The sequence below is a fragment of the Penicillium canariense genome (assembly GCF_028826845.1).
Source record: "Penicillium canariense strain IBT 26290 chromosome Unknown utg000001l_segment0_segment0, whole genome shotgun sequence".
In the NCBI taxonomy this organism is placed as follows: domain Eukaryota; kingdom Fungi; phylum Ascomycota; class Eurotiomycetes; order Eurotiales; family Aspergillaceae; genus Penicillium; species Penicillium canariense.
Genome location: NW_026622728.1, coordinates 7,159,146 through 7,184,298, shown reverse-complemented (window position 1 = coordinate 7,184,298; position 25,153 = coordinate 7,159,146). Strand labels below are relative to the sequence as shown.

General features: G+C 49.9%; 12 protein-coding genes across 12 annotated transcripts; 5 read left to right on the top strand and 7 right to left on the bottom strand.

Moving 5' to 3' along the window:
* Window positions 1-450: 450 nt before the first annotated feature.
* Window positions 451-2,382, bottom strand: N7482_002476 (putative MFS transporter; the record flags this gene model as incomplete). Its single annotated transcript, XM_056684601.1, has 7 exons — window positions 451-1,007; window positions 1,075-1,122; window positions 1,180-1,233; window positions 1,290-1,646; window positions 1,709-1,831; window positions 1,900-2,060; window positions 2,123-2,382. 7 exons carry the CDS (start codon window positions 2,380-2,382, stop codon window positions 451-453), a joined length of 1,560 nt encoding a protein of 519 aa, XP_056548207.1.
* A 1,580-nt stretch (window positions 2,383-3,962) lies between these two features.
* On the top strand, window positions 3,963-5,294 carry N7482_002475 (Rieske [2Fe-2S] domain protein; the record flags this gene model as incomplete). Its single annotated transcript, XM_056684600.1, has 1 exon — window positions 3,963-5,294. One exon carries the CDS (start codon window positions 3,963-3,965, stop codon window positions 5,292-5,294), a length of 1,332 nt encoding a protein of 443 aa, XP_056548206.1.
* Window positions 5,295-5,410: 116 nt separating this feature from the next.
* N7482_002474 (uncharacterized protein) lies at window positions 5,411-6,076 on the bottom strand (the record flags this gene model as incomplete). The annotated part of the gene is made up of 3 exons (XM_056684599.1): window positions 5,411-5,523; window positions 5,596-5,700; window positions 5,791-6,076. The coding sequence occupies 3 exons, from the start codon at window positions 6,074-6,076 to the stop codon at window positions 5,411-5,413; spliced, it is 504 nt and encodes a 167-aa protein (XP_056548205.1).
* Window positions 6,077-6,891: 815 nt separating this feature from the next.
* Window positions 6,892-8,528, bottom strand: N7482_002473 (MFS transporter; the record flags this gene model as incomplete). Its single annotated transcript, XM_056684598.1, has 2 exons — window positions 6,892-7,297; window positions 7,354-8,528. 2 exons carry the CDS (start codon window positions 8,526-8,528, stop codon window positions 6,892-6,894), a joined length of 1,581 nt encoding a protein of 526 aa, XP_056548204.1.
* A 2,304-nt stretch (window positions 8,529-10,832) lies between these two features.
* On the top strand, window positions 10,833-12,196 carry N7482_002472 (fatty acid desaturase; the record flags this gene model as incomplete). The annotated part of the gene is made up of 3 exons (XM_056684597.1): window positions 10,833-10,920; window positions 10,969-11,834; window positions 11,888-12,196. 3 exons carry the CDS (start codon window positions 10,833-10,835, stop codon window positions 12,194-12,196), a joined length of 1,263 nt encoding a protein of 420 aa, XP_056548203.1.
* Window positions 12,197-13,143: 947 nt separating this feature from the next.
* N7482_002471 (uncharacterized protein) lies at window positions 13,144-14,538 on the top strand (the record flags this gene model as incomplete). Its single annotated transcript, XM_056684596.1, has 1 exon — window positions 13,144-14,538. The coding sequence occupies one exon, from the start codon at window positions 13,144-13,146 to the stop codon at window positions 14,536-14,538; it is 1,395 nt and encodes a 464-aa protein (XP_056548202.1).
* An 880-nt stretch (window positions 14,539-15,418) lies between these two features.
* Window positions 15,419-16,380, bottom strand: N7482_002470 (DUF3632 domain-containing protein; the record flags this gene model as incomplete). Its single annotated transcript, XM_056684595.1, has 3 exons — window positions 15,419-15,873; window positions 15,927-15,984; window positions 16,042-16,380. 3 exons carry the CDS (start codon window positions 16,378-16,380, stop codon window positions 15,419-15,421), a joined length of 852 nt encoding a protein of 283 aa, XP_056548201.1.
* An 884-nt stretch (window positions 16,381-17,264) lies between these two features.
* On the top strand, window positions 17,265-17,963 carry N7482_002469 (putative isochorismatase family hydrolase; the record flags this gene model as incomplete). Its single annotated transcript, XM_056684594.1, has 1 exon — window positions 17,265-17,963. The coding sequence occupies one exon, from the start codon at window positions 17,265-17,267 to the stop codon at window positions 17,961-17,963; it is 699 nt and encodes a 232-aa protein (XP_056548200.1).
* A 1,189-nt stretch (window positions 17,964-19,152) lies between these two features.
* On the bottom strand, window positions 19,153-20,525 carry N7482_002468 (succinate--CoA ligase (GDP-forming) subunit alpha; the record flags this gene model as incomplete). Its single annotated transcript, XM_056684593.1, has 7 exons — window positions 19,153-19,653; window positions 19,714-19,796; window positions 19,851-19,876; window positions 19,960-20,022; window positions 20,078-20,204; window positions 20,261-20,289; window positions 20,359-20,525. The coding sequence occupies 7 exons, from the start codon at window positions 20,523-20,525 to the stop codon at window positions 19,153-19,155; spliced, it is 996 nt and encodes a 331-aa protein (XP_056548199.1).
* Window positions 20,526-20,832: 307 nt separating this feature from the next.
* On the top strand, window positions 20,833-22,613 carry N7482_002467 (Elongator subunit ELP3; the record flags this gene model as incomplete). Its single annotated transcript, XM_056684592.1, has 2 exons — window positions 20,833-21,136; window positions 21,190-22,613. 2 exons carry the CDS (start codon window positions 20,833-20,835, stop codon window positions 22,611-22,613), a joined length of 1,728 nt encoding a protein of 575 aa, XP_056548198.1.
* A 552-nt stretch (window positions 22,614-23,165) lies between these two features.
* Window positions 23,166-23,697, bottom strand: N7482_002466 (uncharacterized protein; the record flags this gene model as incomplete). Its single annotated transcript, XM_056684591.1, has 3 exons — window positions 23,166-23,420; window positions 23,528-23,585; window positions 23,660-23,697. 3 exons carry the CDS (start codon window positions 23,695-23,697, stop codon window positions 23,166-23,168), a joined length of 351 nt encoding a protein of 116 aa, XP_056548197.1.
* A 375-nt stretch (window positions 23,698-24,072) lies between these two features.
* Window positions 24,073-25,085, bottom strand: N7482_002465 (1-(5-phosphoribosyl)-5- ((5-phosphoribosylamino)methylideneamino)imidazole-4-carboxamide isomerase HIS6; the record flags this gene model as incomplete). The annotated part of the gene is made up of 3 exons (XM_056684590.1): window positions 24,073-24,356; window positions 24,417-24,603; window positions 24,786-25,085. 3 exons carry the CDS (start codon window positions 25,083-25,085, stop codon window positions 24,073-24,075), a joined length of 771 nt encoding a protein of 256 aa, XP_056548196.1.
* Between the last annotated feature and the right edge of the window lie 68 nt (window positions 25,086-25,153).

The window sequence follows — 25,153 nt, the reverse complement described above, 5'->3', positions numbered from 1 at the left end:
GAGGTGACCCGCACAACGCATTTGTGTAGTGGGCAGCTGACTCAGCTAAGCGAGCCGCTAGCCGAAAAAGGAACGATCCAGCAATTGTCCACGTGACCCGTTACATCACACAGTGCGAATCAACGGGAGGTATTCACTGCTAAACCCTGGGAAGTGGAAATAAAGTGGAAATAGGGTTTCGCGCGCATCAATCATGGACTGTCATGGAACTAGCAAGAAGGCCACGCCCGATATTTTCTCTCTCAGATTCATCAGAATAATAGAAGGTGACTGAAATACAATCATGTATTAGGGAGTAGTTTCATATGTTTTAAATAATGTATGTTCAAAGCATCCTTCTGGAAGGCTTCGTAGCTCATATATCATTAGATAGAGGCGATGCCCCCAGTCATGCCATGGAAACGGCTAAGAGTCGCGGCAACCGTGGGAAAGTTGTGAACCAACCCGTGTCTAGTACTGGTACCGGTAGCTCGGCGACAGATCACCGAGGTACTCCTCTTCCTCCGAGGACACAGTGGTCGACTCAATCGCCGCTTGTGCGCGCTTCCGGTTCTCATGTACCAGTGCGAGCGCATAAGCAACGCAAGCCAGGATTGACAGACAGCAAAAAGAGATGCAAATGCTATAACCCGGTCTGTAATATGGTGCATCCTTCGCCACGAAGGAGTAAGTAGCAATGATACCGCCAATATTTCCGAAGCCGATCTGCCAAGCGGAGCCCACACTACGCCGGTGGTGACCACCCAAGTTCATTGCAAACCAACAGACAATGACGGGCATAGCGCTATAGGCACCGCTGGTGACCAGAAAAAGTGCGCCATACTGGGCTGCGCGGTTCTCTTTGCCGTGAATGCTGAAGAGCATAGCAAACCCGGCAATCGCGCAACAGATCGGTATCACAGTGAAGGCAAACCGATATCTCAAACGATCAGAGCACCATGCGATGACTAAGGAGAATCCAAATGCTGCTGCCCAAGGAGGAATGGAGTACAACTGGGTTTTGACCGCTGGAATTCATCTAGGGTCAGGAACAACAACTTTGTGACGTGCAGATAAGGACGAGTATGCACTTACAGGAATATCCATAGCTTTGAATGATCGAAGGTGCAAAGTACGCATAGCCTAAGCCAATGGCGTTAGTAATGACTCCATCACCGGCAAGTCAGAGAGGACACGAACCGTATGCGGGGACGATAAGACCGAAGTACATGAAGCCACCAATAATGACCTTGTCTACATCCCAAACGTGAGTATGTCGCACCGCACCACACGGTTCAAGTTCGACCTACAATCCTTGAGAACAGCCCAGACCTCACGCCAGCCCATCTTGATATGGTGGGCCGACTTGCCGACATCCTTCGCTAGCTTCGCGCGAACAAAGTCGCGCTCTTCCTCAGTCAACCACTTGACCTCCTCGGGGAAATCAGGCAACAGGAAGAACCAGACAATTGAGAACACGCAAGTGATCAAACCCTCGATGATGAACACCCAGCGCCAGCCTCGATAGCCGCGGACACCGTCCATCTGTCCCAATCCGTATGCCAATAGTCCACCGAAAGCACCGGCAAGGGTGGTGGAGCTGAAAAAGAAGCTGAAACGTTTCTGGGCTTCGCTTCGCTTGTACCACATGCCCATCAGGTAGAAGCCTGCCCATCGGTATCAGTACCTCTGCTCAACGTGCCTGTTTTCAAGCATTGCAATGACTCACATCCTGGAAACATGCCAGTCTCAAAGACTCCCAAAAAGAATCGAGTGGCCATCAGGCCGCCCCAGCTCGAGACCAAGCCCTGGCAAATCGTCACAAGACCAAAGCCAAACATGCAAAGCGACACTAGATCAAAGTACGGTTAATCATGTATTCATCATGCGCGCCAAATGCGCCTGGACCAAACAACATACACCAAACATGCGGCTTGAGTTTCTTGAGCAAAATGTTGGACGGAATCTCAAGAAGGATGTAGGGCACGAAGAAAATTGTCAATGCGGTGTTGTATTTCGTGCCTTGCGTGAGATCTAGCTCAGACTTGAGTCCGAGAATGGCGGCATTGCCGATGTTGACGCTATGCGACGACTCGGGGTCAGCGCGCTCTTCGCAAAAAAGGTGAATGAAGGGCGCCCGTACCGGTCCAAAAAGGCAAGCAAATATAGCACACATAAGCATGGCAGGATGTGCCAATCAATCTTGGCCATCAGTCGGCGCTCAGTGGTCTTCGTGAGCGGCGGAAGGTCCTGACCATCCTCCGAAGGGGGATCGGATATTTGCGCAGGGCCAAGTGGACTGGCGCCCGGCTTCACCGAACTCAAGTCTGTGGCAAAAGGCAGAGCTGTTAGCGGAGATCTCCGCACAGTCAAGAGCACCAGCGCATGTAGCAAAATCGACATGCGCAGAAGCTCTATGCGATCGGAGGGACCTTACCTGGCAAACCCATGTTTGGATGCGATCGTCAACTCGCAGGGGCGCAGCTGAGGAAGGGGGGAGTTTGGTAAAGGAGAAAAAGCGATTGAGGTGAATATGAGAAAGAGCAATGGATTACGCGGACCTTCGGACCTTTCAGGTGCAGATCAACCCCGATCGCAGGGATGTGTTGCAACGCTACTATCCGAGGTTCTGGGCCACACAACTTATGCACGCGGTCAGCGCGAAGACCGGATAGAACACCGAGTTGATCTGGGCTGGGGAAAGAAAGACAAAGAGAAAAAAAAAAACAGCAAGCGAAGAGCAGAAGGCGCGCGAAATAGTTAAAGGAAGGCTTTGAGTCAACCGAGGCCAGTAGCCCCATAACGACCTCGCTGCTACTCTGCGGTAGATCCACTCGTCATAACTAGGGCCCGATCTCGGCCTGTAGCTGAAGGCGATCGTCCAGGCGCCCCAGTCACCATGTCAGTGCCACCGCTCCTCGGCAGCGATCGTGAGTGGTTTTGCATGCATTCGCTGATGTGTCCCCCAATTATTTGCTTCTCTATGCATTTCAGGACGCCTGAAGACGGGTGCGCCCCCAATGCGAACGTGGGAGTTTCACGGGTGCCGCTCTCGGTTCCCCGCAATCCCCTGGCTCCGCTGAACCAAAACCAGGACGCGGGCTGAATGGCTCATTACGAACCCTCGGCCCGGCGCTCAAGCCTGCCAAGGGATAGGCGAGCTGCATACTTGGGCCTCCTACCTAGCGAACTTTGAAAAACTCTTCGCTAGCTAAGCTTTTTGTCTCCGTGCTCTTCACAGAAATCTGGCCTCCTTCGATCATAGCGGAGATCTCCGATCAGTGGACATTGCTTGGGTCTACCTTCGCGGAACCATCTTCAATAGGCCCACTACCATACTCCTCTTTCACGAAGCTAAAACTCGCTTGATCAGCCCGTAAATTATTATCATTCTCATCGGCTAACTAGTTCAAGCGACGAAGATTGTACTGTCAGCTGAGCACAACCCACTGCCTAGTGATTACTTTCCCCACATAAATCGAGTTTAGCCCCATCAAGCTGAATATACATTCACATACCAAGATAGGCTGGATAGGCTGGATGATAGTAGAGATACAAGCAACTCTACGCAGGCACCTTAACAAAGTTCTAGCGCTAAATTAGACAATCTAACCGCATCCCCCCGGTGCATGTTCGTGGCCTGTTGTCGTCCATGAATTTGATCAGCCAAGATTAAAGGGTGACAACTACGATTTTCTATCTTTCGAAAGAAAGGCCCGACTATAAACTTCATGGAAAGAAGTGAGACTCTTGGGCGATGAGAGGAGCTGCGGTGAAAGCCAGGGCCGATTCCTGGGATTTACCTCCCCCTATCATGCCTCTCACTCGTTTCTCCATTCTCATCCCGCCATGGATCGCCTCCCTTTTGCGCCGGGCCACTTGGTGGAACCTTATCAGCACGTGATCTCCAAAAATTGATCGCAGAAGGCATCAAGCGGCAACTTTCCAATCGCAACACCTCGTTCGAAGACCACAAAGTTAGAATGCATATCGACTGCGGGGCACTTTCAGGCTTCACCCAGACAAGATATGTGATTCATCTGTCCACCGGGAAGCGACTGGTCTTGTTTCGCTTGCCCTCCATTGATCCGTCCAGTTCAAAACCCAACGAAACACAGGGATGGTCATACTACGCAATGGAGGCTGAGTGCCCCCATGCCGGGGGTCCGATGGCCGACTCACAGGTCGATATTGAAGACTCAGCGTACGTCGTGTCCTGCCCATGGCATGCCTACGACTTTAACGTCGAGACTGGAGAGTCAAGTGTGGGCATCAAAGCCTGCACGTTCCCTGTTGATGTGCGCGATGGATCCGTCACGATAGATTTCCCGACTGAGGACGGTTGTCAGATCGCATTGGGCAAGGTTGAAGCAGTGAGCGAAAAAGTCAAGCTGAAGCATGCGCGACCATCCGACAAGCCAGCACCTAAACAGGAAGATCCTGGCATGGCACATTATCTTGATGACGACGCAACGCTCTGTGACTGGGCTGTTCATATCTTGCGCACTCCTAATCCGGAGCACAAGATTGAACTGACTATTCACTTGTTCCACGTTTTTACTTCGAGAGAAGGCACATCCTCGCCCATGGACATTGGAAGGGGTACGATTACTGCTCCGGATCAACCCCCGCGCGAGAAAATGGTCGAAGTGAAACCAGGAGCGATGCCGAAGAGTGGGAAAGGAGGCTCTTTGAGAAGCCGGGTTGCTATGCTTCATGCGTTGGCCAATATTGAACTTTGGGCTATCGATCTAGCAATCGACATCTGCGTTCGATTTTCAACATTCAAGACGGCCGAAGAGAACCCCCAGGAGCTACCCCGGGCGTATTTCCATGACTGGCTGAAGGTTGCAAGCGATGAAGCGAAACATTTCTCTCTCCTGCGTACCAGACTTGAGGAGATGGGCTCGCATTTTGGCGCGCTACCAGTACACCACGGTCTGTGGCAGTCTGCAACGGAAACAGCACACGACCTCCGATCTAGAATAAGTATCATCGCTTTAGTTCACGAAGCTCGAGGTCTTGATGTCAACCCCTTGACAATTCAAAAATTCCGCGTTGCCAAAGACAGCGAGAGTGTCGAGGCCTTGGAAGTTATTCACAACGATGAAATTACGCATGTCACCACCGGCCATCGGTGGTTGACTTGGATTTGTGCCCAAGAAGGCACAGACCCGGTACGAGTCTTCCGCGATAACGTTTCGAAACACTTCCGAGGCAGCATTCAGGGACCATTCAACGAGGAAGCTCGCTTGCAGGCAGGCATGGATCGTCGTTACTATGGAACTACTCCAACTTCGGTTGCAGCCGCATAATGATTCCCACTCCTTTGATGATGTATGAAAAGCATTAGAGATCTCAAATTCTTGAATTATGTTATTAAGCGAGCCAGTACTTGATATCCTGTATCCAAGCCATTAGAAGGGCGAGTCTATCCGATGTAGACAGGCTTCAGCTGAGCCTTGCTGCAGCTTGAAGGGATAGTAGCCTCATAATAGCGGTACAGGTAGAACAACTGGGGCGCGTTGTGGAACCATTCACAAACTGAGGGGTAGCGTGCATGTTAGATTTAGTGATGATTTCTTTCCTACGATAATCAGATCGCCCTGGACTCACCGAGCCAACCGCCGAAACCGTCATTTGCGGACCACACAAATTCGCCATTATCAATCGAGAATCCCTCCGAACCATCACCGGCGTTAATCTCAATCGGTTCCCATGCTATTCAACAGCATTAGTCAGCCCGTCTTCTGATATTTAAACAGTGGTGCGAGTTTCGCGATAATTGACAGTCCATCGGTATACACTAACAGGCATAGTTTGTGTCACCGATAGCCACAAGACCCCAAGGGAAATCAGTCTTCAGGTCAGCCAAAGCCCGGGTGCCGTTGAGGTAGATCGGGCTAGCTTTGGAACCATCCTTGTCCAGCACAGCGTCATTGAACCCAGCACCGGTGTGATAGGCATAGACGAAAAGATCATTGTGGTCGGCGTTGCTGGCGCCAGTGGTCTTCAGATGAAATTCCGTAGGGGCTCTTGCGACGGCGTTGGCCGTGACGGTGGCGGCCAACATAGGGAGGAGGGCCAGGAATTTCATGATGTTTGCTTGAGGGGTTTAGTGATGACGAGATGTTTGCGTGGGTGGAAGCGGGTAGCGTCTCAGCTTTATAAGATCGCTCGGCGACCGGGAACTTCTATATAAATCTCAGACATGCAACGCAGGGTGTGATCGGATAGATTTTGCGATCACAGGAAGACTTCCAATTCGTTAGTAGAAACTATTTGCAAAATAGTTTCGGGCAGCTTCGTGTATACGGCAGGTGTACTGCGAAGCAAAACTCAACGAAAGGCCTAAAACCAGAGCCCGATTCTAAGACATAGGCGACAGAAGCAATGTTTTTCGCACCACGAGCTAAAATCTATGGGAATAAGCAGAGTGCCCACTCCAATAGTGTGCCTAGGTGACGCCGATCTCCCCGCATCGAGTATGGCGGTGCTGGAGCTACGGAAGGTCGGAGGCGGGTTGAACTGAATGAACTGAGGGGATGTGAGACACTTTTTGTGTAAAAGCCCAATTGTGCACTGCAATTATGCCTGTGATCTTGTTTCTATGCCTCTCAAATGACCTATTTCTGTACCCACCTCGGGCAACGGTCCCCACAATGCGTTTCCCAATCCAAAACAAGCGGTGAGACCATGATGATGTCAGACAGACCAAGCTTTTGAAGCGGAATGTGTATCATTTATTAGCTCTCGTTGAATGAATTGGCTATGTGGACGGCATGGCCGAAGTCCATGTAAAGCAATATATAACATTCTTATAGAGCATCGCAAAACTCGGTTTTCTATATGTCTTGACTCTCGGGTGTTTAACAAAACCCAAATCATGCACCATAGTCTGAAGACTGCTGTTTATTGTGTGTCCGAGACACTGCTGACAGGCTCATCCCCTATACATCGCTCTTCATCCTTGTTCTCTTGTGCAGGTTGTTCCTCCTTCTTAGTCGGGGCAAATTTGCTTCGCATCCTGATTTGCTTCCCATACTTATAAAAAAGAAACGGAATGATGGCAAGCAGGGTAGCGAGGCCGGCGATCAAACTACCCCCTCCTCCCACGCCCATAGCCGCGAACATTTGGGAGGTGAAAAGCGGCGCTGCAGCTCCACAGGCAGAACGAGCGATAGTATTTGCAGCAATAGCAGACGCGGCATACATCAGGTAAACATCCACCAGATAGTTCAGATACCCGACAAAGATGAGCAACATGGCACTCGAAAGAAAAGCACCAGCTAGGGTTGGAACAATCCAATGGACGGTGCTATATCCGGGTCAGCTTTCATGACTAGAGCTGATCTTGAGGGTTTGGGAACTCACTTAAACTCAGCCGACCATGCAAACCAAAACATGGCTACAGCAAAGACGATACCTCCACCCATCGCTAGCGGCAAGCGGTCCTCTGGTGTAGCATCCTCCATCCTTATTTCGCCCCTGTCGATCTTTCTCTGGCGGATTCGGGTGTCGACCGCAACGATAACACCACCAAGTAGAGCGCCCACCACAGTGCCAAGCAACGGCAACTCGCCAACCCCAGAATTCCAACCCCGTTTTTCTTGAAAAACGATGGGGTATAGGGTGAAGAGCATATAGAGCAGAGTATAAACAAAGGCCAAATAGATTGCGCAGAGTAAGGAGATAGGATCAAACAGAATGTTCCACGGCCGAGTAAGCGCAACCTTGTAAACCCCCGCAAGCGTTCGATCGCTTTCCTCAATCGCTGCCTTCACGTTTTCATAACCAGGTATCTTTGCTTTGCGTATCCGTTGTGCCTTGTTGTACAGGATTATCGGGGCGTATGTCTCGGGTATTGTCAACATTATAAAAGCTGACGCTCCCGCGAGCCAAAGAAGCACGTAAAAGCTCCATTGCCAATCTTTTTTCAGCTCGAGGAAGCCCGCAACGACAGGTCCGAGTGCTGGCCCAATCCAGACCATTGCTGAGAAGCCGGCCATGGCGTTTGCGCGTTCAAGAGGATTCCATACATCAGCCAGGACGCCAGGACAGTTGCTCAATGGGGCGGACACAAAAGTTCCCGTCAAAAATCTCCCCACTAATAAGCTTCCAAAGTTCGGCGCAAAGGCACAAAGAAAGTTGAAGGCAAAGTAAAGCGAGAATGTGATATAAAATATCACTCGACGGCCATAAAACTCACTTAGCGGGGCAAATATCAAGGGCCCAGCACAATACCCCAGCAGAAACAGGGTTATGGTCAACCCCGCGACCAGGTTGGATACACCGAAGTGCTTTGAAATCGACGGGAAGCATCCGCTTGGCGAGCTCGAAGCAAAGGTGGCATTCACGACCAAAAGCACTGCCGCCATGGTCACACCGGTTCGGCGGCGCATCGACCAATTCCGAGGGTTTTCAATGTCACCTGGGCCGAAGTCAACGTATCCATCTTCATTGAGAAAGGGCGGGGTCTCGTCTTTGAGGTCACTCGTTCGGTATGGTTTGTTTACCGCGCGGGAGAAGATCCGCGAAATGACTGTCATCACGAAGAATTGGGGAGAATGAAGAACTTCATAATCGCCGTTGCTGGGACATGACCAACCTGCAGTAGGAGAATTAATAAATCTCCCATGTATGCAAAGCTCGGGGCTCCGCCCTGATTGAGGGACTATGGGACTAAAACCGGGGTTTATCTCCGCACTTGTGCCGAGTCCCGAGATGAGATCATCTGAGCATTAGCCGGTGGCGGTGACCTGAAAGAACAGGGAAAGAGACCGTGACGGCCCCAATATTACAAGGCAAAACTTCAGTAGTTTTGAGCGCAGATGGCTAAGGAGATAATGTTCGCCTGTTTAAGGATCACACCTATGAGCTGTAGTGAAGGAATGGGATATTACCGATGGGCATTTGCAAGAATGGCGATGTTCGTGTCGAGCGACTGAGTACTTATGACTCAGGCTATCTAGACATCCTTGTCGTAATAATCGTTAATACAGAAGGTTCCACAGTAAACGTAGAAGTGTGATTCGTTCGCCTATCGTTTCCTCTAACGAGTCTCCTGGTATTATCTGCTTCACCAAATCATAGCACAGTTGACGTCGCGTGAAAAATATGCTACATTTCGCTTCCTCGTCCTGCACTTAGTCCGTGCTCGCTTTTTCTAGTTCTTGCATCCCCGATAATCCGCTTTCTACACATATAAACTTCGAACGTAGAAAACGAAGATCGGGCTACTTGCCCAGGTCCATCATACCAGATCTTGGGGTATAGATGCGGTAGGTCCCCACTGACACAAAGTCGATTTACTGTTGAACATGTTAAGCCAGACAGGCCCTAGACGCTATATCTCATATTAAGCCCAAGCCCTTTGACATGCTTACTAAAGGTCTCTAAAAGGGTGAAAATGGGTTGCTGGATGAGTTTGATCTACCTACTTACTAAATGACGGTTTACTCAGTTCTCGTTTAGGATATAGACACCCACCCTCTCGTACACTTACTCTCAACTCCCGCATGTAAATTTACACATAGACAGGATCCTTGTTGTGGAAGTCTCCAAGATCCACTGCTCGAAAATAATCGATAAATCAGCTATATTAGTCGACGGGGCTTTCGGACCACCTTTCAAGAAGGCACTGCACCTCTCCACATCCATTACGCCGATCGCTCTATAGCGTCGTTTTCAACATAAAGCTGACCTTTACTAATAGTTCTCTTTCCCTACGTCCACATGCAATTTTTAGGTTGATCTTACCACTGCCAGAATTCAGGTATAGTCAGACTATACGGAGTATATGCAGAGATATATATCGTCATTAAGCTCCCGCCACCCACACCTAGCATTTGTTCTATACTGGCTTCCGAAGGGATCTCTCATAAGGTTTGAATTGATTCTTTACCCATCCCGCATTGTCTTCTAAATTATCCGTAATGTCTTATGTATTCATTCTGTCAATGATTGTAGGTCTACGAAGAGCCTCGTGGATCAGGCCACTTGAGCATCGAAGCGGAAGAGAAAAATGCCGATCGGTAAGCTGATTGCTGAATCGGGGTTAGTAAATAGGCCCTTGCTCCCAGACTGTGTATTTTTAGGCCGGGTATTAAGACAGGGATATGCAGGCGCAAATGCATTGCTCACAGCAGACGGGCCAATTATTATCTAGAACTAGGTAGTGACAGTGGTGACGGTCTGCCAGTTGTACTAATTGGGAAACAGCTTCTTCTATATTTAATTTTTGATACGCAAAGTTGTCGTCTTAGCTCTTGTCTGTCGTGGAGGCTTTGGCTTTCTGTATCGTGGGAGTCTAGGGATGTTCAGGGGGCGTGATATTTACCGCGTCGAGCATTAGCTTCCATTCCGACCGTGGAGTAGCCCGCAAACCCCTGAATGCAGCCGGTTCACCCGGACATTCACTGTCAAACATAAACAAAATCCTAGCTATCTTTGATTCTCAAATTTCATCTAGGCTTTTTAGATCAGGAATAATAATATCCAAGAAACCTAAATGTATGTACATTTGTTGAAAACCCCACAGCTCCTCGAGGTTCGCTCGTATTTTGTTTTGGTGTCAGTCCATTTGGACCCACATTGAGCACGGGAAAACTCTTCCCCCCCCCGGCCCCTGACCAAGCGTGGAGGTGATGGAGGATACGACTCGGGAGTTGAATTGCTCAGCCCATATTCTATTTTAACTCCATCCGATTTACTCCGTACATTAACCCTCGAGAATTTCGATGATTTTGATGGACTAGGGTGTTTCCGAGACTCCCGCTCATCATCGTGAGTGTTTGCCGCCGTGCAGTTGCCATTCGAATAATGCTAAGAACGCCTGTTCCCAGTCGCCTAGCATGGATCCTACCACGTACGTGGATCCTCAGCTTACTCTAGCGGATCTACTGGTGCTCAAAACTCTTGTTGATAATCCAGATCCGAATGGTGAGTGTCTTGAAGACGCCAGTTGACAACGCACTAAAAGTAAACAAGGTGAAAAAAAAGCAACATCATTACATCAAAAACCCAGCGATGAAGATGTCATCCAAAAGCTTCATGATATGAACGATGCATCGCATCCTGATTTCGACCCTACAATCTTCCAGTTTTGGGATACTCCAGTGCTCCGGGCTAAGCTGCCTGCAGCGCTTCAGCGCTATGTGCTGCAGCCCTATCAAAACTGGGCCCAAGGAGTTGTGCGTTTCCAGACAGACGTTGTCATGCTGACGCATCTCCTGTTATATTTCTCAACGATTGTTCCCAGTGCCGTCTTCCTCTACTACCGCTTTTCCTGGGTGCATGGCGTTTTGCACTGGGTCATGCAATTATGGTACTGTGGAGCATTCACTCTGATGAAACATCAACATATTCACCAGAACGGTGTTCTGGCTCCCCGCTACTGGATTTTTGATACCCTCTTCCCATATCTGCTTGACCCGATGCTTGGGCACACCTGGAACTCATATTACTACCACCATATCAAGCATCATCATGTCGAAGGCAATGGCGAGCATGATCTGAGCACGACCATGTTCTACGATCGGGACAGTGGTCTTGACTTCGCATGCTACGTTGGGCGGTTTTTCTTCTTTATCTGGATGGAACTTCCGCTCTACTTTTGGAGAAAGGGCCAGGTCCAATCTGCTTGCCGGGCTGCATTCTGGGAACTCAGCACTTATGCGACCATCTACCTTCTCTACAACTACGTCAATGCCCGTGCGACCGTCTTCGTGCTCATTTTACCCCTCACAGTGATGCGCTGTGGACTGATGGTGGGCAACTGGGGCCAGCACGCGTTCGTGGACCCTATCGATCCCGACTCGGATTATCGCTCGAGCATCACCCTGATTGATGTTCCGGTAAGTTTTTTGGATGTCATTTTCACATAGACCAGCGTTGACATGAATTTCAGAGCAATCGCTTCTCCTTCAACGATGGGTACCACACTTCTCACCACTTGAATCCCCGTCGCCACTGGAGAGACCACCCCGTGGCATTTGTCAAGGGCAAAGACCGCTACGCAGAGGAACGGGCGTTGGTCTTCCGAAACATCGACTACATCTTCATTACGGTGCACTTGTTACGCAAAGACTATATGCACCTGGCGAAGTGCCTTATCCCGATGGGTGACCAGGTTAACATGACTTTGGAGCAACGAGCAGACATGCTACGCAGCCGGACACGAAGATTTCCGCGTCCCAATGCGAAGAAACATCGTTGAGGACAGTCGGGTCCGGAAACTACCCCAGTCAAGGACCATTCAACGGTGGTCCCTTTCCTTCCTCAGCCAGCTTTTTTGATAGATTGTAATCAACAAACTTCATGACCCCATTAGACGTGCCTGTTCAAGACGCTGAATATTAAAACACCCCGAAAACTCCCATTTCCTGCCTGCCAAGAGTGGAACCCTCAGGGCAGGTACTTTACTGGCGGGACGCAGTTCTGGCGGCTTGCCTGGGAATGCTGCATTTCTTTCACATTATGTAAAGCGGAGAAATCGGTTCTAGACCTCGACGCATCGTGGGAATTTTCACCGAGGTGATTCCCGAATTCTTGAGGTGGCTCTTCAAAGCAATTTCATCATGCGCTGGATTTGAACCAACCCTGGTATAATAGCCCTGCCGTATTGAGCCTAGAAGTCCCGCTCTCTGGATCCATTTTGTTTTTCTGTTCAGCTGCTGTTGCTTTTTCGATTCAATGCATCGTGTTTTGTCCGGTGATGAATCCAAAATGATTGGCGATAGCTCGCGAGGCGAGGGATTTCCATCAGATGATAGATAAATGTGCATGTGCATCACAAGGAAATCGTGGGTCCTGCCTTGGACCCCTCGCAGCTTTTCAACTCACCCTTGCCTTGGGCGCTTAGACCGCGTGGGCCGAGCCAAGATTTCGCTCGGCCAGGAATTTTGGTGATTGGATGTCCGTCACCTGATTTGGATTGCGGTCGTAGGATGCGGGGAAAGATGTAACATTTGTTTTCTTTGGTGTGGTGCAGAAGGCGATCAGATCACAGGGGTAAACCGGGACAATCCACAATAATGTCGCCCATATAAAGACTGCAACCCCCCAACGTCGAGCCCTTTCAAGGGAGTCTTTCGCTTCTGCGACTTCACCATCTCCTGGAGGCTGGGCTGGAATAGTAAGGAGCAGGCTACCTTGAAGTCCACCATGCGTCTCGGGCTTTCATTATCACTGGCCGCTCTGGCAGCAGGCTATGTTGTCAATGAAGATAGAACCTGCACATTATACCCGGAATCGCTGCAGAATGATGGCCAGCCCGTCGATGATGCACCTTCAATTCAAAAAGCCTTCGAGCTTTGCGGTACCGATGGCAAGGTTGTTTTCGCCGCCAACCATACATTCAATGTCAACTCGGTTATGAACACGACAAACTTATTGAATTGCGACGTGTCGCTACGGGGTGAACTCCGCTTCTCGACGGACATTCCATACTGGCTTTCTCACTCTTACTCCGTGGTCTTCCAAAATCAGTCTACCGCTTGGTTATTTGGTGGCACTAATGTTACTTTCCGTGGCGAAGAGGGCGGCTGGTACAATGGCCAAGGTCAGGCTTGGTATACTCAAAACCGCAACCAAAGCAATCAGCCTGGTCGACCTATTAGTATCACCTTCTACAATTCGACGAACCTACTAGTGGATGGATTGACCATTATCCAACCGCAATTCTGGGCCACATTTGTCTGGCAGAGCAAAAATGTCTCCATTACAAACTTCTTCGTCAATGCCACTAGCAATGATGAATGGGGCACTGTGAACACCGACGGTTACGATTCTTGGAACAGTGACACACTGCTGGTGGAAAATGCAGTCGTCACCACTAGTGATGACTGCATTGCAGTGAAAGGAAACACCACGAATCTTCTGGTTAGAAACGTTACCTGCCACTGGGGCTTCGGGATGGCGATAGGGTCTGTTGGGCAATACCCTACAATGCCGGACTATGTGGAGAACGTTACCTTCGAGGATGTCAAATGTTATAATTGCATGGAAGCAGCTTTCATCAAAACTTGGCAGGGAGTCCCTGAGGACGATAGCTCAAACGGCGATGGCGGAGGAGGGGGCAGGGGGCTGATCAAAAATGTCGTCTTCCGCAATTTTGAATTGACTAATGTTGCCTTGCCTATTCAGATATCTCAGTGCATCTATACGGAGAATGGGCAGAACTGCAACACGTCGAAGATGGCAATCGAGGACATCACATGGTCTAACATCAAGGGCACCTCACGATATAACATCGTCGCCTCTCTTTATTGCTCGGACGTGCACCCTTGTCCAGGCATTAAATTTGAAGACGTCGAAATTCAATCGGTTAACCACACATTGGGATTACCACTCTCTGACACGACATTACAAAATGAGGTGTACCAGTGTACGAACCTTGTTGATGGTTCGGGCATTCCCTGCAATCGCGCTGCGCCGAGCAATTATGGCCAAGTAGTTACTTCAAACGTGAAAGATGATGCAAGTAGCACGGAATCTTCGAGAGACCCAATTGTGGAGGCCAAGAAAAAGGAGCAGGAGAAACTTGCGTACATGCATTGACTTTAACCCCGAAGACTCTCGGGGAGATCCGATTTTATTGCATAACTGTTGCGATGGCCACCGGAATACACATGTTCTATAGGACTTATCCATAGCTGTTGCGCATCTAAGTTTAAACCTTTCTCCGAAGAAACATCGGGCTGCGCGACGGTCACCGCCAATGTGTGGACATTCCCCCGCAGGGAAAGGAAACTGGCGATAAAATTCCAACATAGGCCGGGAGAAGTGCATGGCTGTTCCCTATCAACTTTCTTTGAAAACAGTAACTAAGGTAACTCTTGTTCAGAAACTGCAAAAGAAATGGAAGCTCCTTCAATGCCAGGAAACATCTTCCCTTTCTTGGAAGTATTTTTCTGAGAGCACAAGAAATCGTGGGTCGACTGGAAAGACGCTGGATAACGATCTAACTTTCTCCTACCGTGAATAAGGTGCTACGGAACCCTGCGAGTTTGGAAATATCGTTCAAGCCACATTTGACCTGACACAACAAACTCGTGTGGGTTACGATGTCGAACGTCGACAAGTTTTTGTTGACAGTACAAAGTCCGGTCAAGTTGGATTCGACGAGACATCTGCAAGTGTTTACCATGCGCCACTGTCACCTAAATTAGATGGACACCTGCGTGTGCGGGTGTTGATGGATTGGTCCAGTGTCGAAGTATTTGGTGGAGATGGAGAGACAGCCTTGACTGCCCAGATTTTCCCAAGTCTCCGTGCGACCTACTCTCAGCTCTTCTCGACAGGTGGAAGCACCAAGGACATCTAACTCCATCTTCAGAATTTTTCCAGCCTCTATCTATAAATAAGCGTGTTTAAACAAACAAGAACTTTATCTCATCAAATGCCTACTCGAAGAACGCGAATCTCAATGCATTCTCATCTAAAAAACCATATTCTTCTCAAATAAATCCATTATCGCCATAGCTCTGGTAGACACTTCCTTGCACTCATCAGTGACCTCCGAATCCTGGGATACTTCTCCAAACCGGCGTTTCCAGAACTGCCATCGTTCAAGAGAAAGGCCAGCGGTGCCATTATAAAGACATCCAGCATCCCAAGCCGCTCGATCAGGCCACGTCTCGTATGTCACATCATAGAGAGCTGGCTCTAGAATGAGGTTGAATATGCTTTGCCCATTCCATAGAATCCATTGGGCTGCGCCCAGAATCCACGCGCTGCGAACTGCTTTCTCTTCATCGCTCCTTTCGTCTTCAAACGCAGCACGCATTGCCCACACGGCATAAGTAGGGTCAGTGGGAAAAATTCGATGCTCATATAAGTGAGCCAAAAACGAATTGTAGTTGACGTATCTCTCGGGTTTTCCGCCGTCAGGGCCTATAGTGATGATCAGCTTGCTTGAAACACTAAGATCGCCTTTGATAAATTACCAGCACAAAAGTCTTTCATGGAATATTTGAGGAGATCAAATCGCCAAATCCTGCCGTTCTGCACAGGTCGCACATTCTGTCAGCGACAGTCGAAGCGTGGATCCGAGATAATTACCTCTGCACTAAGGAACGTGAAGTGACTTGAAAGACCAAGAGCTTCCAGCAACTGAGCCAATCTTGAGTGAGACGAGGTTTTGAAGGAGGACATTTCGGCAAGCTCAAAGCAGTCTTCGCCAAATCTCCAGATCTCTTCGGAATCGGGGGCATCGGTGGGCAAGAGCTTCAAGAGAGACTCTACAGCCAGGTCGAGGGGTAGCGGGCTTTTGGGCTCCAAGAAGTCCCTCAATACTCCAAATACTTTCTCCTGCGTGCATTCTGGATCCGACGGCGGTTGTTTGTTGGATCGATCCTTTCCATGGGATGTTCGACATAGCTGAGAAAGATGAAGCCCCATTATGTATGTTTCGCAAAAATCCAAATAGTAGTACCTGGGTAACCTCCGCAGACATCGAAAACCGGATGAGAGAAGGAAAGAGTTAAAATGTGTCACACAAAGTCGCTTTTTAAAGTCCCCGCTTCTCCTGTACCTGATATAGAAATTGGAAGACCGCCGTTAAGCGCTGGTTAAGCGCCTTTTTATGAAAATCATCACGGGCGCTAGGTCTGTCGATTGGCTGAACCATTAAATTCTTAGCGCCCGTTTCAAAAATCTTAATTGGTGAAATTAAGGGATTTTTCATTTCCTTTCGCCATAGCTACGGGTTTGTTCTTATTTGGAGTGTCATATTCAGAGGGACTAGGTTAATGGTGACAAATGGGCGTGCAGCTCCCCCCATCACTGATCAATGAAATCTTGCCTTATCAGCCAACTGGATTCAAATTGAGAAATCAAATACCCTAGTTCAGACGATCGATCTTATCCCTAATTGTGAAACACTAGTTGAATGGTTAGAGACATTTAGTGCCGATATTCAAGCGCTCAGCTATGGGTAGAGCAAAAAGAAGAAATTATCACGGCTTGGCACAGTAGAATAGTTAGGACTGCCGTCACCTCCAAGCAAAAGATGGCAAGGCTTTAGCATTCTCTGGGGAAAAAATTATGCTCTCTCGGAGACTGGCTCCAACCGTTTAATATATTTCAACTGGTTCATAACTGCAGAGCCACTACTCAGGCTTTTATGACCTTTGCGGCTGAGGCTGCCTGGGATTGCCAATTAGTGTGGTGTACAGAGTGACTCACGGGACGGCAGGACAATCTAGCGCCCATAAAAAAAACACGACACCCCTTCACACGCCCCTCGACTAAAAGCGAATTACGCTTGTTTCCACCCCTCAAGCATGTCTTCGTCAATTGATCTGAGTGTTCCGACGGCTTTGATGCTTATTGACAACCAGTCAGCCTTCACTGACCCGTCACACTGGGGCGCCTCACGCTCCAACCCACTCTATGAAGTCAATCTTCAGTCGTTACTCTCCGCTTTCCGAGCGGCACGAGCCTCATCCTCGACTCTACTTGAAGTGGTACACATTTTCCACTCCTCTGACTCGCCTGCATCCCCTCTTCACCCGTCCCATCCAGACGGCGGTATTCGACCGCTAGACTTTGCTACCCCGGCATCGGATGACTCGGAACCCATTTTCTGGAAGAATGTCAACTCTTCGTTCATTGGGACCAACCTAGAGTCGCATTTACGACAGAAAGGAATCCGACAGATTATTGTTGCAGGTCTGACAACCGATCACTGCGTCTCAACAACGGTCCGCATGGCGGCAAACCTAGGTGTTGTCGATCGCTCTTTGGATGATGGTCCTCTCCTATTTAGACCTGATGGCTCTCGTGAGAACGAGATTCGCGTGGAAAGGGGGCGCATTATTCTAGTGTCGGATGCAACTGCAACATTTAGCAAGGCTGGGTTTGATGCAGAGACCATTCACAAAGTCTCAGTTGCCAGCCTTGACGGCGAGTTTGCCGATGTGTTTGGAACTGAGGAGGTTGTGAAGGCCCTCAGGAAGGTCGAAAACCCTGACATAGCTTGAATTACTATTTATCTTGGAAGTAAATACGGCTTTGTAATAAGAAAATCATGGAACGTGAATCAAAACAAGAGATTTGCGAAAATTGTGTCAGACTTCAAGTCCAAAGGTTCTTTTCTTGAGACATACTGGGAAAGCGTTACGAAGTTCATACTATCTATGGCGTGGCCAACAGAACAGCATCTTCTCTGCTCTTGCATGAATTCATGCATCCAGCTTACAAGAGCGATCAGCTCAGCAACTGATAGATAATGCTCATCCCCATCAGCGTGACTTTGCATCCAAATTGGACAGTGGCATTGGCGAGCATTGGATACCTCCGACGCACGAAAGGCACTGAAATCAAGATCTTTGCGTCCTAAAGAACTGAATATTCCCTGTCCTGGCGACTTTGGTCTATAACATATTGACCCCTATTGATCCTATAAACCCAAGAAATGAAGAAACACGACTAGTCTTTGTCGCTTTTGCGGCAGGAATGTTCACTTGTTGCATTATATTAAAAGGCAATAGACAGGTACATATGCAGTGACAGGTTTGGATAAGTTCCTTCCCTCTTGAGTTGGCGCAGTTTAATGAATTGATCCTCCTCAGTGAGGGCAGCAAATAAGGATAAAAAATCTCGAAGTATAGCGCCTGAGCTGATGTCAAGATGGTGCAGCTCGGCTCCTATCGATGAAATCACTTCTTCCCTAATTGTATTGCCTTTCATGTCTTACGCTGGCTTCGCTAGGCGGAGATGAAGCCAAGAGTTCACTTCGATGAGCGGACTTTTGTAGGCTCTGATCTGATCCGTTAGGTAACTGCTAGGGCCGAGATAATGCTCGAAAATTGGTTCAATAGACCTAGGAGAGTAAGCGCTTGAACGGTCCATTATTTCTTGAAAGGTCTACTTATTAACGTACTGCCCGTGGCTCTAGACGCAACAGAGAAAGGATGGATGGAAAGCTCTACAACGTCTCCACCATAGTGCATAATCAAATGAAGGTAAAGTTACACGAAACTAATTACTTCAAGGGTCTCTAACACAAAGGAGAAAAAGAATACAGACGCGGCTTAATGACATGGACCGCAGATGGCCAGTGGGATAAATGGCGAATATACCTCCGAACCCCCAGTCTTCCCAACAGAGAACCGGGACACCAAGACAGCATGGATATGAAAAGTCAAAAGCATAGCTTCAGACAAGTACTTAGATAAGGTCACGCTTGACGAACTCGGCAAGCAGGGTCTTGCCCAGGGAGGCAGGGCTGCGCTCGACGATGACACCAGCATCCTGCAGAGCAGCGATCTTGGAGTCGGCACCACCCTTGCCACCGCTGACGATGGCACCGGCGTGACCCATGCGACGGCCGGGAGGAGCACTGATACCGGCAATGAAGGAAACAGCGGGCTTGTTGTGGATGTTGTTGGCCTTGAAGAACTCGGCAGCTTCCTCCTCAGCAGAACCACCGATCTCACCGATCATGATGATACCATCAGTCTCGGGGTCCTCGAGGAAGATCTTCAGGCAGTCGATGAAGTTGGTGCCGGAGAAGGGGTCACCACCGATACCGATAACGAGCGACTGGCCAAGGCCGGCCTGGGTGGTCTGGTTGACGGCCTCGTAGGTCAGGGTACCGGAACGGGAGACAATACCGACACGACCGCGCTTGTGGATGAAACCAGGCATGATGCCGATCTTGCATTGACCCTAAAAGGCAAAATGAATAAGAATATGCCGTTACATAGCTGGTAGGGGGTCGATACTTACGGGAGCGATGATACCGGGACAGTTCGGGCCGACCAGACGGGTCTTGTTCTGGGTCTTGAGGATGTCGGTGATGCGGACCATGTCTGAGAGGGTTTATTAGCTCGGCAAGTCTCGGACGCGGTGGGATAAATTCGTACCGTGCTGGGGAATGCCCTCGGTGATGCTGTAGTGCGAACAAGCCAGTTAGGGGACCAAAAATAAAAAGGCCGTAGGGAGCTTTTAGGGAGCTCGGATGTCGGGACTCACCAAACAGCCAGGGGAACCTCAGCAGCGATGGCCTCCTCAATACCGGCAGCAGCCAGAGGGGGACTGTCTTGGTTAGCTTCGTTCTGCGATCATTTCGGGCTGCACATCGGTATCATACGGGACAAAGATGGCGGAAGCGGTAGCGCCGGTCTGCTTCACAGCCTCCTCAACGTTGGCAAAGACGGGGAGGTCGAGGTGAGTGGTGCCAGCCTTCTTGGGGTTGGTACCACCAACGACATTGGTGCCTGTGCTATGTGAGTTCGAGTGGTCCTTTTCGCGATCGCGGCGAGAGGATAAATACCGTAGGCGATGGCCTGCTCGGCATGGAAACTGTCCAGGAAACAACACGTCAGAGCCCAGCGCATGGAATCGGGTATCAGTCAGGGCCTCGACACTCACGTTCCCTGCTTTCCGGTGAAGCCCTGGAAGAGCACCTTAGTGTCCTTGTTGATCCGCAGGTTATTCACGGTGTCGGCATAGGCTGAGGTGGCCTTAAGGTAGCTCCGGCGCTGCTGACCAGCGACATTGCGGACGGCCGAAAAGGTGTTACGGCTGAAGGCCTGCATGACTGCAAGAGGGTAATTGAAGGATAGAGAGGAGAGGAGAGGGTGGAATAAGGAGGTTGAATCGGGGAAGAGTTGAAGCGAGGAATCGGGATGCGCGCCCGGGAGTTTTCGTTCGGGACGAACCTTTACTTAAGCGGACCCGATTTATGTTCGGGCCACTGCCTCGGCCATCATCGTTTTTTTCTATCTAATCGCCTCACACCCCCACCACCACTGGACCACCAGTGTCTATTTCGATCGCTTCTGGAGATTTTGTGCTCTTTGTGTACTTTGTGTCTCGTCGCCGCTGCGCGGTGAGAGTTGCACCATGGCCACCATGACCGTGACGGCGCCTGTCTCCAAGAAGACAGCTAAAAAGAATAACAAGCTGATCCCGGAGAACGAGCGGTTCATGCGAGCATGCTCTGACATTGCGAACACACTCATTCAGGAGTATGAGTCCCAAAAAGATCTCTCGCAGCCACGGAAAGATATCAACCTCAACAAGCTGCGGGGCACAATCGCAAAGAAACACTCCCTGGCCACCCAGCCACCACTGACGGCGATCATTGCGGCCGTGCCAGAACACTATAAGAAATACATCTTGCCAAAGCTTATTGCGAAGCCGATCCGTAAGTCCACCTGCTCCGGAACCGGCTGGACCCTCAGCTAATCTGTCGCACAGGAACTTCCTCTGGTATCGCTGTTGTAGCCGTCATGTGCAAGCCTCACCGATGCCCCCATATCGCATATACCGGCAACATCTGTGTCTATTGCCCCGGGGGCCCCGACTCTGACTTCGAGTACTCTACGCAATCATATACCGGATACGAGCCGACCTCGATGCGCGCGATCCGTGCTCGCTACGATCCGTTTGAGCAGGCGAGAGGACGTGTGGACCAGATCAGAAGTCTGGGCCACAGTGTGGATAAGGTGGAGTACATCATCATGGGTGGAACATTCATGTCATTGCCGGAGGATTATCGGGATACTTTCATATCTCAGCTTCACAATGCTCTCAGTGGATACCAGACAGACAACGTGGACGAGGCCGTGCAAGCTGGAGAAATGAGTAACATCAAGTGTGTCGGTATTACGATTGAGACCCGTCCAGATTACTGTCTGGATACTCATCTGAGCAGTATGCTACGTTATGGTTGCACCCGACTGGAGATTGGTGTCCAGAGCCTGTACGAGGATGTTGCGCGCGATACAAACCGTGGCCACACCGTCGCGGCAGTGGCTGAAACCTTCAAGCTCGCCAAGGATGCTGGATTCAAGGTGGTCAGCCACATGATGCCCGATTTGCCAAATGTCGGAATGGAGCGCGACCTGTTCCAGTTCCAGGAATATTTCGAGAACCCTGATTTCCGCACAGACGGCCTCAAGATCTACCCTACTCTTGTCATCCGCGGTACCGGTCTCTACGAGCTGTGGCGAACGGGGCGGTACAAGAACTATACTCCCAACGCCCTGATTGATCTGGTGGCTCGCATCCTTGCGTTGATTCCCCCATGGACTCGTATTTACCGTGTTCAGCGTGATATTCCGATGCCCCTGGTCACTTCCGGTGTCGAGAACGGCAACTTGCGCGAACTGGCTCTGGCCCGAATGAAGGACTTTGGAACAACCTGCCGTGATGTTCGTACCCGTGAAGTGGGCATCAACGAGGTCAAGAACAAGATCCGCCCGTCGCAGGTTGAGCTCATCCGTCGCGACTACACTGCCAACGGCGGCTGGGAGACATTCTTGTCCTACGAGGATCCTAAGCAGGATATTCTCATCGGCTTGCTTCGTCTGCGCAAGTGCAGCGACACTCACACTTTCCGCCCCGAGTTCATTGGTCAGCAGACTAGTATCGTCCGCGAGCTGCACGTCTATGGCTCTGCTGTGCCTCTTCACGGGCGCGACGCGCGCAAGTTCCAGCACCGAGGTTTCGGAACTTTGCTGATGGAAGAGGCCGAGCGTATCGCCCGTGAGGAGCACGGAAGCCGTAAGATCAGTGTCATTTCGGGTGTTGGTGTGCGTAGCTACTACGCACGTCTAGGCTACACCTTGGACGGACCTTACATGTCTAAGATGCTGGAACCATACGAGGATGATGAATGATCCGAAATACTTAGTGACGGGTAGTGAGCATCAGTTGATTCTGCATATACCAGGCGTTCGGGGAGCACGCTCCAAAAGTGGTTTCTTGTGATATAATGATGAACAATGATGAAATATTTATACTTGATTGGGACATGTAGTGAAATATTCCTGTTAGGATAAAAAGGAAAAGAACTGGCAAGAAATCCGAGCGACTATGTACATATCGCGGAGAAAGGCTGTCTGTGTAAGTGTACTCGATCAAGGGAAAGGCCGGGAAACCTGCCCAGCAAATGCCCGCCTTGGAAAGAGGCCGACTGTAGACTTGTCATTGCATGTCGACACGCTCATATACCCTCATGAGCGGAGGGCACCGAGCAGTCGATAGCTCCTAATTATCGAAACCGCTGGTCCGTTTCAGATCTTCCCCGCCCTCTCGGACCTTGCCACCATGTTCCCTCAAGACAGACCGAAATATATCAAAACCCAATGATTGCAAATCGACAGAAGGACCGCTCAGACACCGAATGGTAGATTGTGTTATTGTAGAAGTTGGTTTTTTTCCCCTTGGTTTTAGCGAAGTGATATGGCACCGCCCCTGCTGTCTCGCATGTGGAGGTAGGCCTGGAAGCCACAAAAAACGAAGAAGCCCTGTTGTTTGTGGATGAGCATGTTAGCAAATATTGTCTCTTGTGGTATCGAGGTAGTTGCAAATTCAAACTCTGGGTGACGTACAGCATAGACAATTACAGCGACATAAATGGAGGCAGCAACTGCAGGACCATCTTCGGGCTCACCTTCCGAGCCGGTAAAAGAGTGATTATTACTCTATATTGAAGGCAGAAATATCAGTATACTATCCCGACGAATCCGAGTGGTTGTAGATGACTGGGCGCGGAACACGCCGAGCATGGACGGGGCTATAGAGAACATACGCCGTATAGGGAACCGAGGACAGAGAGGATGACGATGGCGAAAAGTGAGATAACAACACTAACAGCAGAAGAGATTGTTAGATGCTGGGAGGGCTCATGGCCAAAGCCCTCTCTGGAATGGGGGGGGCCTACCAGGACCAGGCGTTTAACGCCGACACGACGGGCTTCATCTTGACGTCGGCACAGGAGAGGTTATTCAAAAGAAGACGTTAAGGGCTAGCGCCGAATAGATGGGTCGTGCAAGCCTGATTGAGAAGTACTGGGTCGCAAAGGAAGGTCCAGGGCGATCAGTAACGGTGATGGAGGAGTACGTGAGTGAAGGTACGGAGGTTGGCGGGCGGAGCTTGGCCGTGGCCTAATCCGCTTTCGGACAGGCGCAAAGCAGCCTCGACTCGGCTGGGCCTGGAGCTATTTTATTTACTGCCGAACACACTCCTCGAGCAATAAATGTTCATTTAATTCACGTCGTAAATGACGCACGTATTGGGTCTTTTGGTATTCATAATCCCCTTGGTGGGGAGGTCTATTTTGGTTTAGTCCTATTGTCAATGGGTCTTATTCCACTCAACACACTCGTCAAACGTCACTCCGGAGCCGCCAAAGATATCCAGGGCGCTGCCAATAGTCAAGTCCACTTTGCCCTTGCTACTAATATGGACCTTCTCCAGGTCCTGTAGGCTGCGGGCACCCCCGGCATAGGTGATGGGAATGGTACACCAGGCGGCCAGTTTGGATACCAACTCCTCGTCGACGCCCTGCTGCAGACCCTCTACATCGGCAGCATGGATCAAGAATTCAGAACAGTAGGGTTCCAATAGTGCAATTGATTCTATTCAGTGTTAGTTGGGGTCCGTCAAGAGTCCACTATGGCCTGTACTGGTTGTCATACCCTGGTTGATTTCCATCTCTGTGATGGTCTGCCAGCGGTCCATCGCCACGAACCAAGTATTATCCTTTCTCCGGCAGCTCAAATCCAAGACCAGCTTCGACTTATCACCGCCAAGAGCGGCAAGCACTGACTCGAGTCGCTCCATCGAGAACTTGCCCGAGGGGAAGAGGAATGAAGTAATGATCACCTATTGTCCCACATTCCATTGGAATTGATTAGCGTCATCACTGGAAATCATGACGAACAGCATCTAAGGCACAATTCCAAAAGAATTCCCAAAAACAAATCCGTAGGCATCCTAGCCAACAGCAAGGCTAACGCAGGAAATGAAACCATCGGGCGCAATGCGATACGGGGGGAGAGGCTCACCTTCTCGGCGCCCTGATTAATCCAGTATTGCGCATTCTTGTCGGTAATTCCTCCAGCCACTTGCAACCCATTGGGCCATGTCCGAACTGCATCCTGTGCTGCCTCATCATTTCCCGGTCCAAGTTTCACCACATGTCCACCGCGGAGGTTGTGCTTCCGGTACAGATCGGCAAAGTAGCTAGCGGGGAGTTTGGAGACGTAGTTGGTCTTCAGGTCTTCGGCAACATTGCTGAGAGTGCCACCCACAATCTGCTTGACCTGCCCCGAGTGGAGGTCAATGCAGGGTCGAAACTTGGTCATTTTCCCTGCGAGTTGCAAGTTTCCAGTTGCAAGACTGAGGCCCGCCAAAGTTCCTCCGCTGTGGCTCC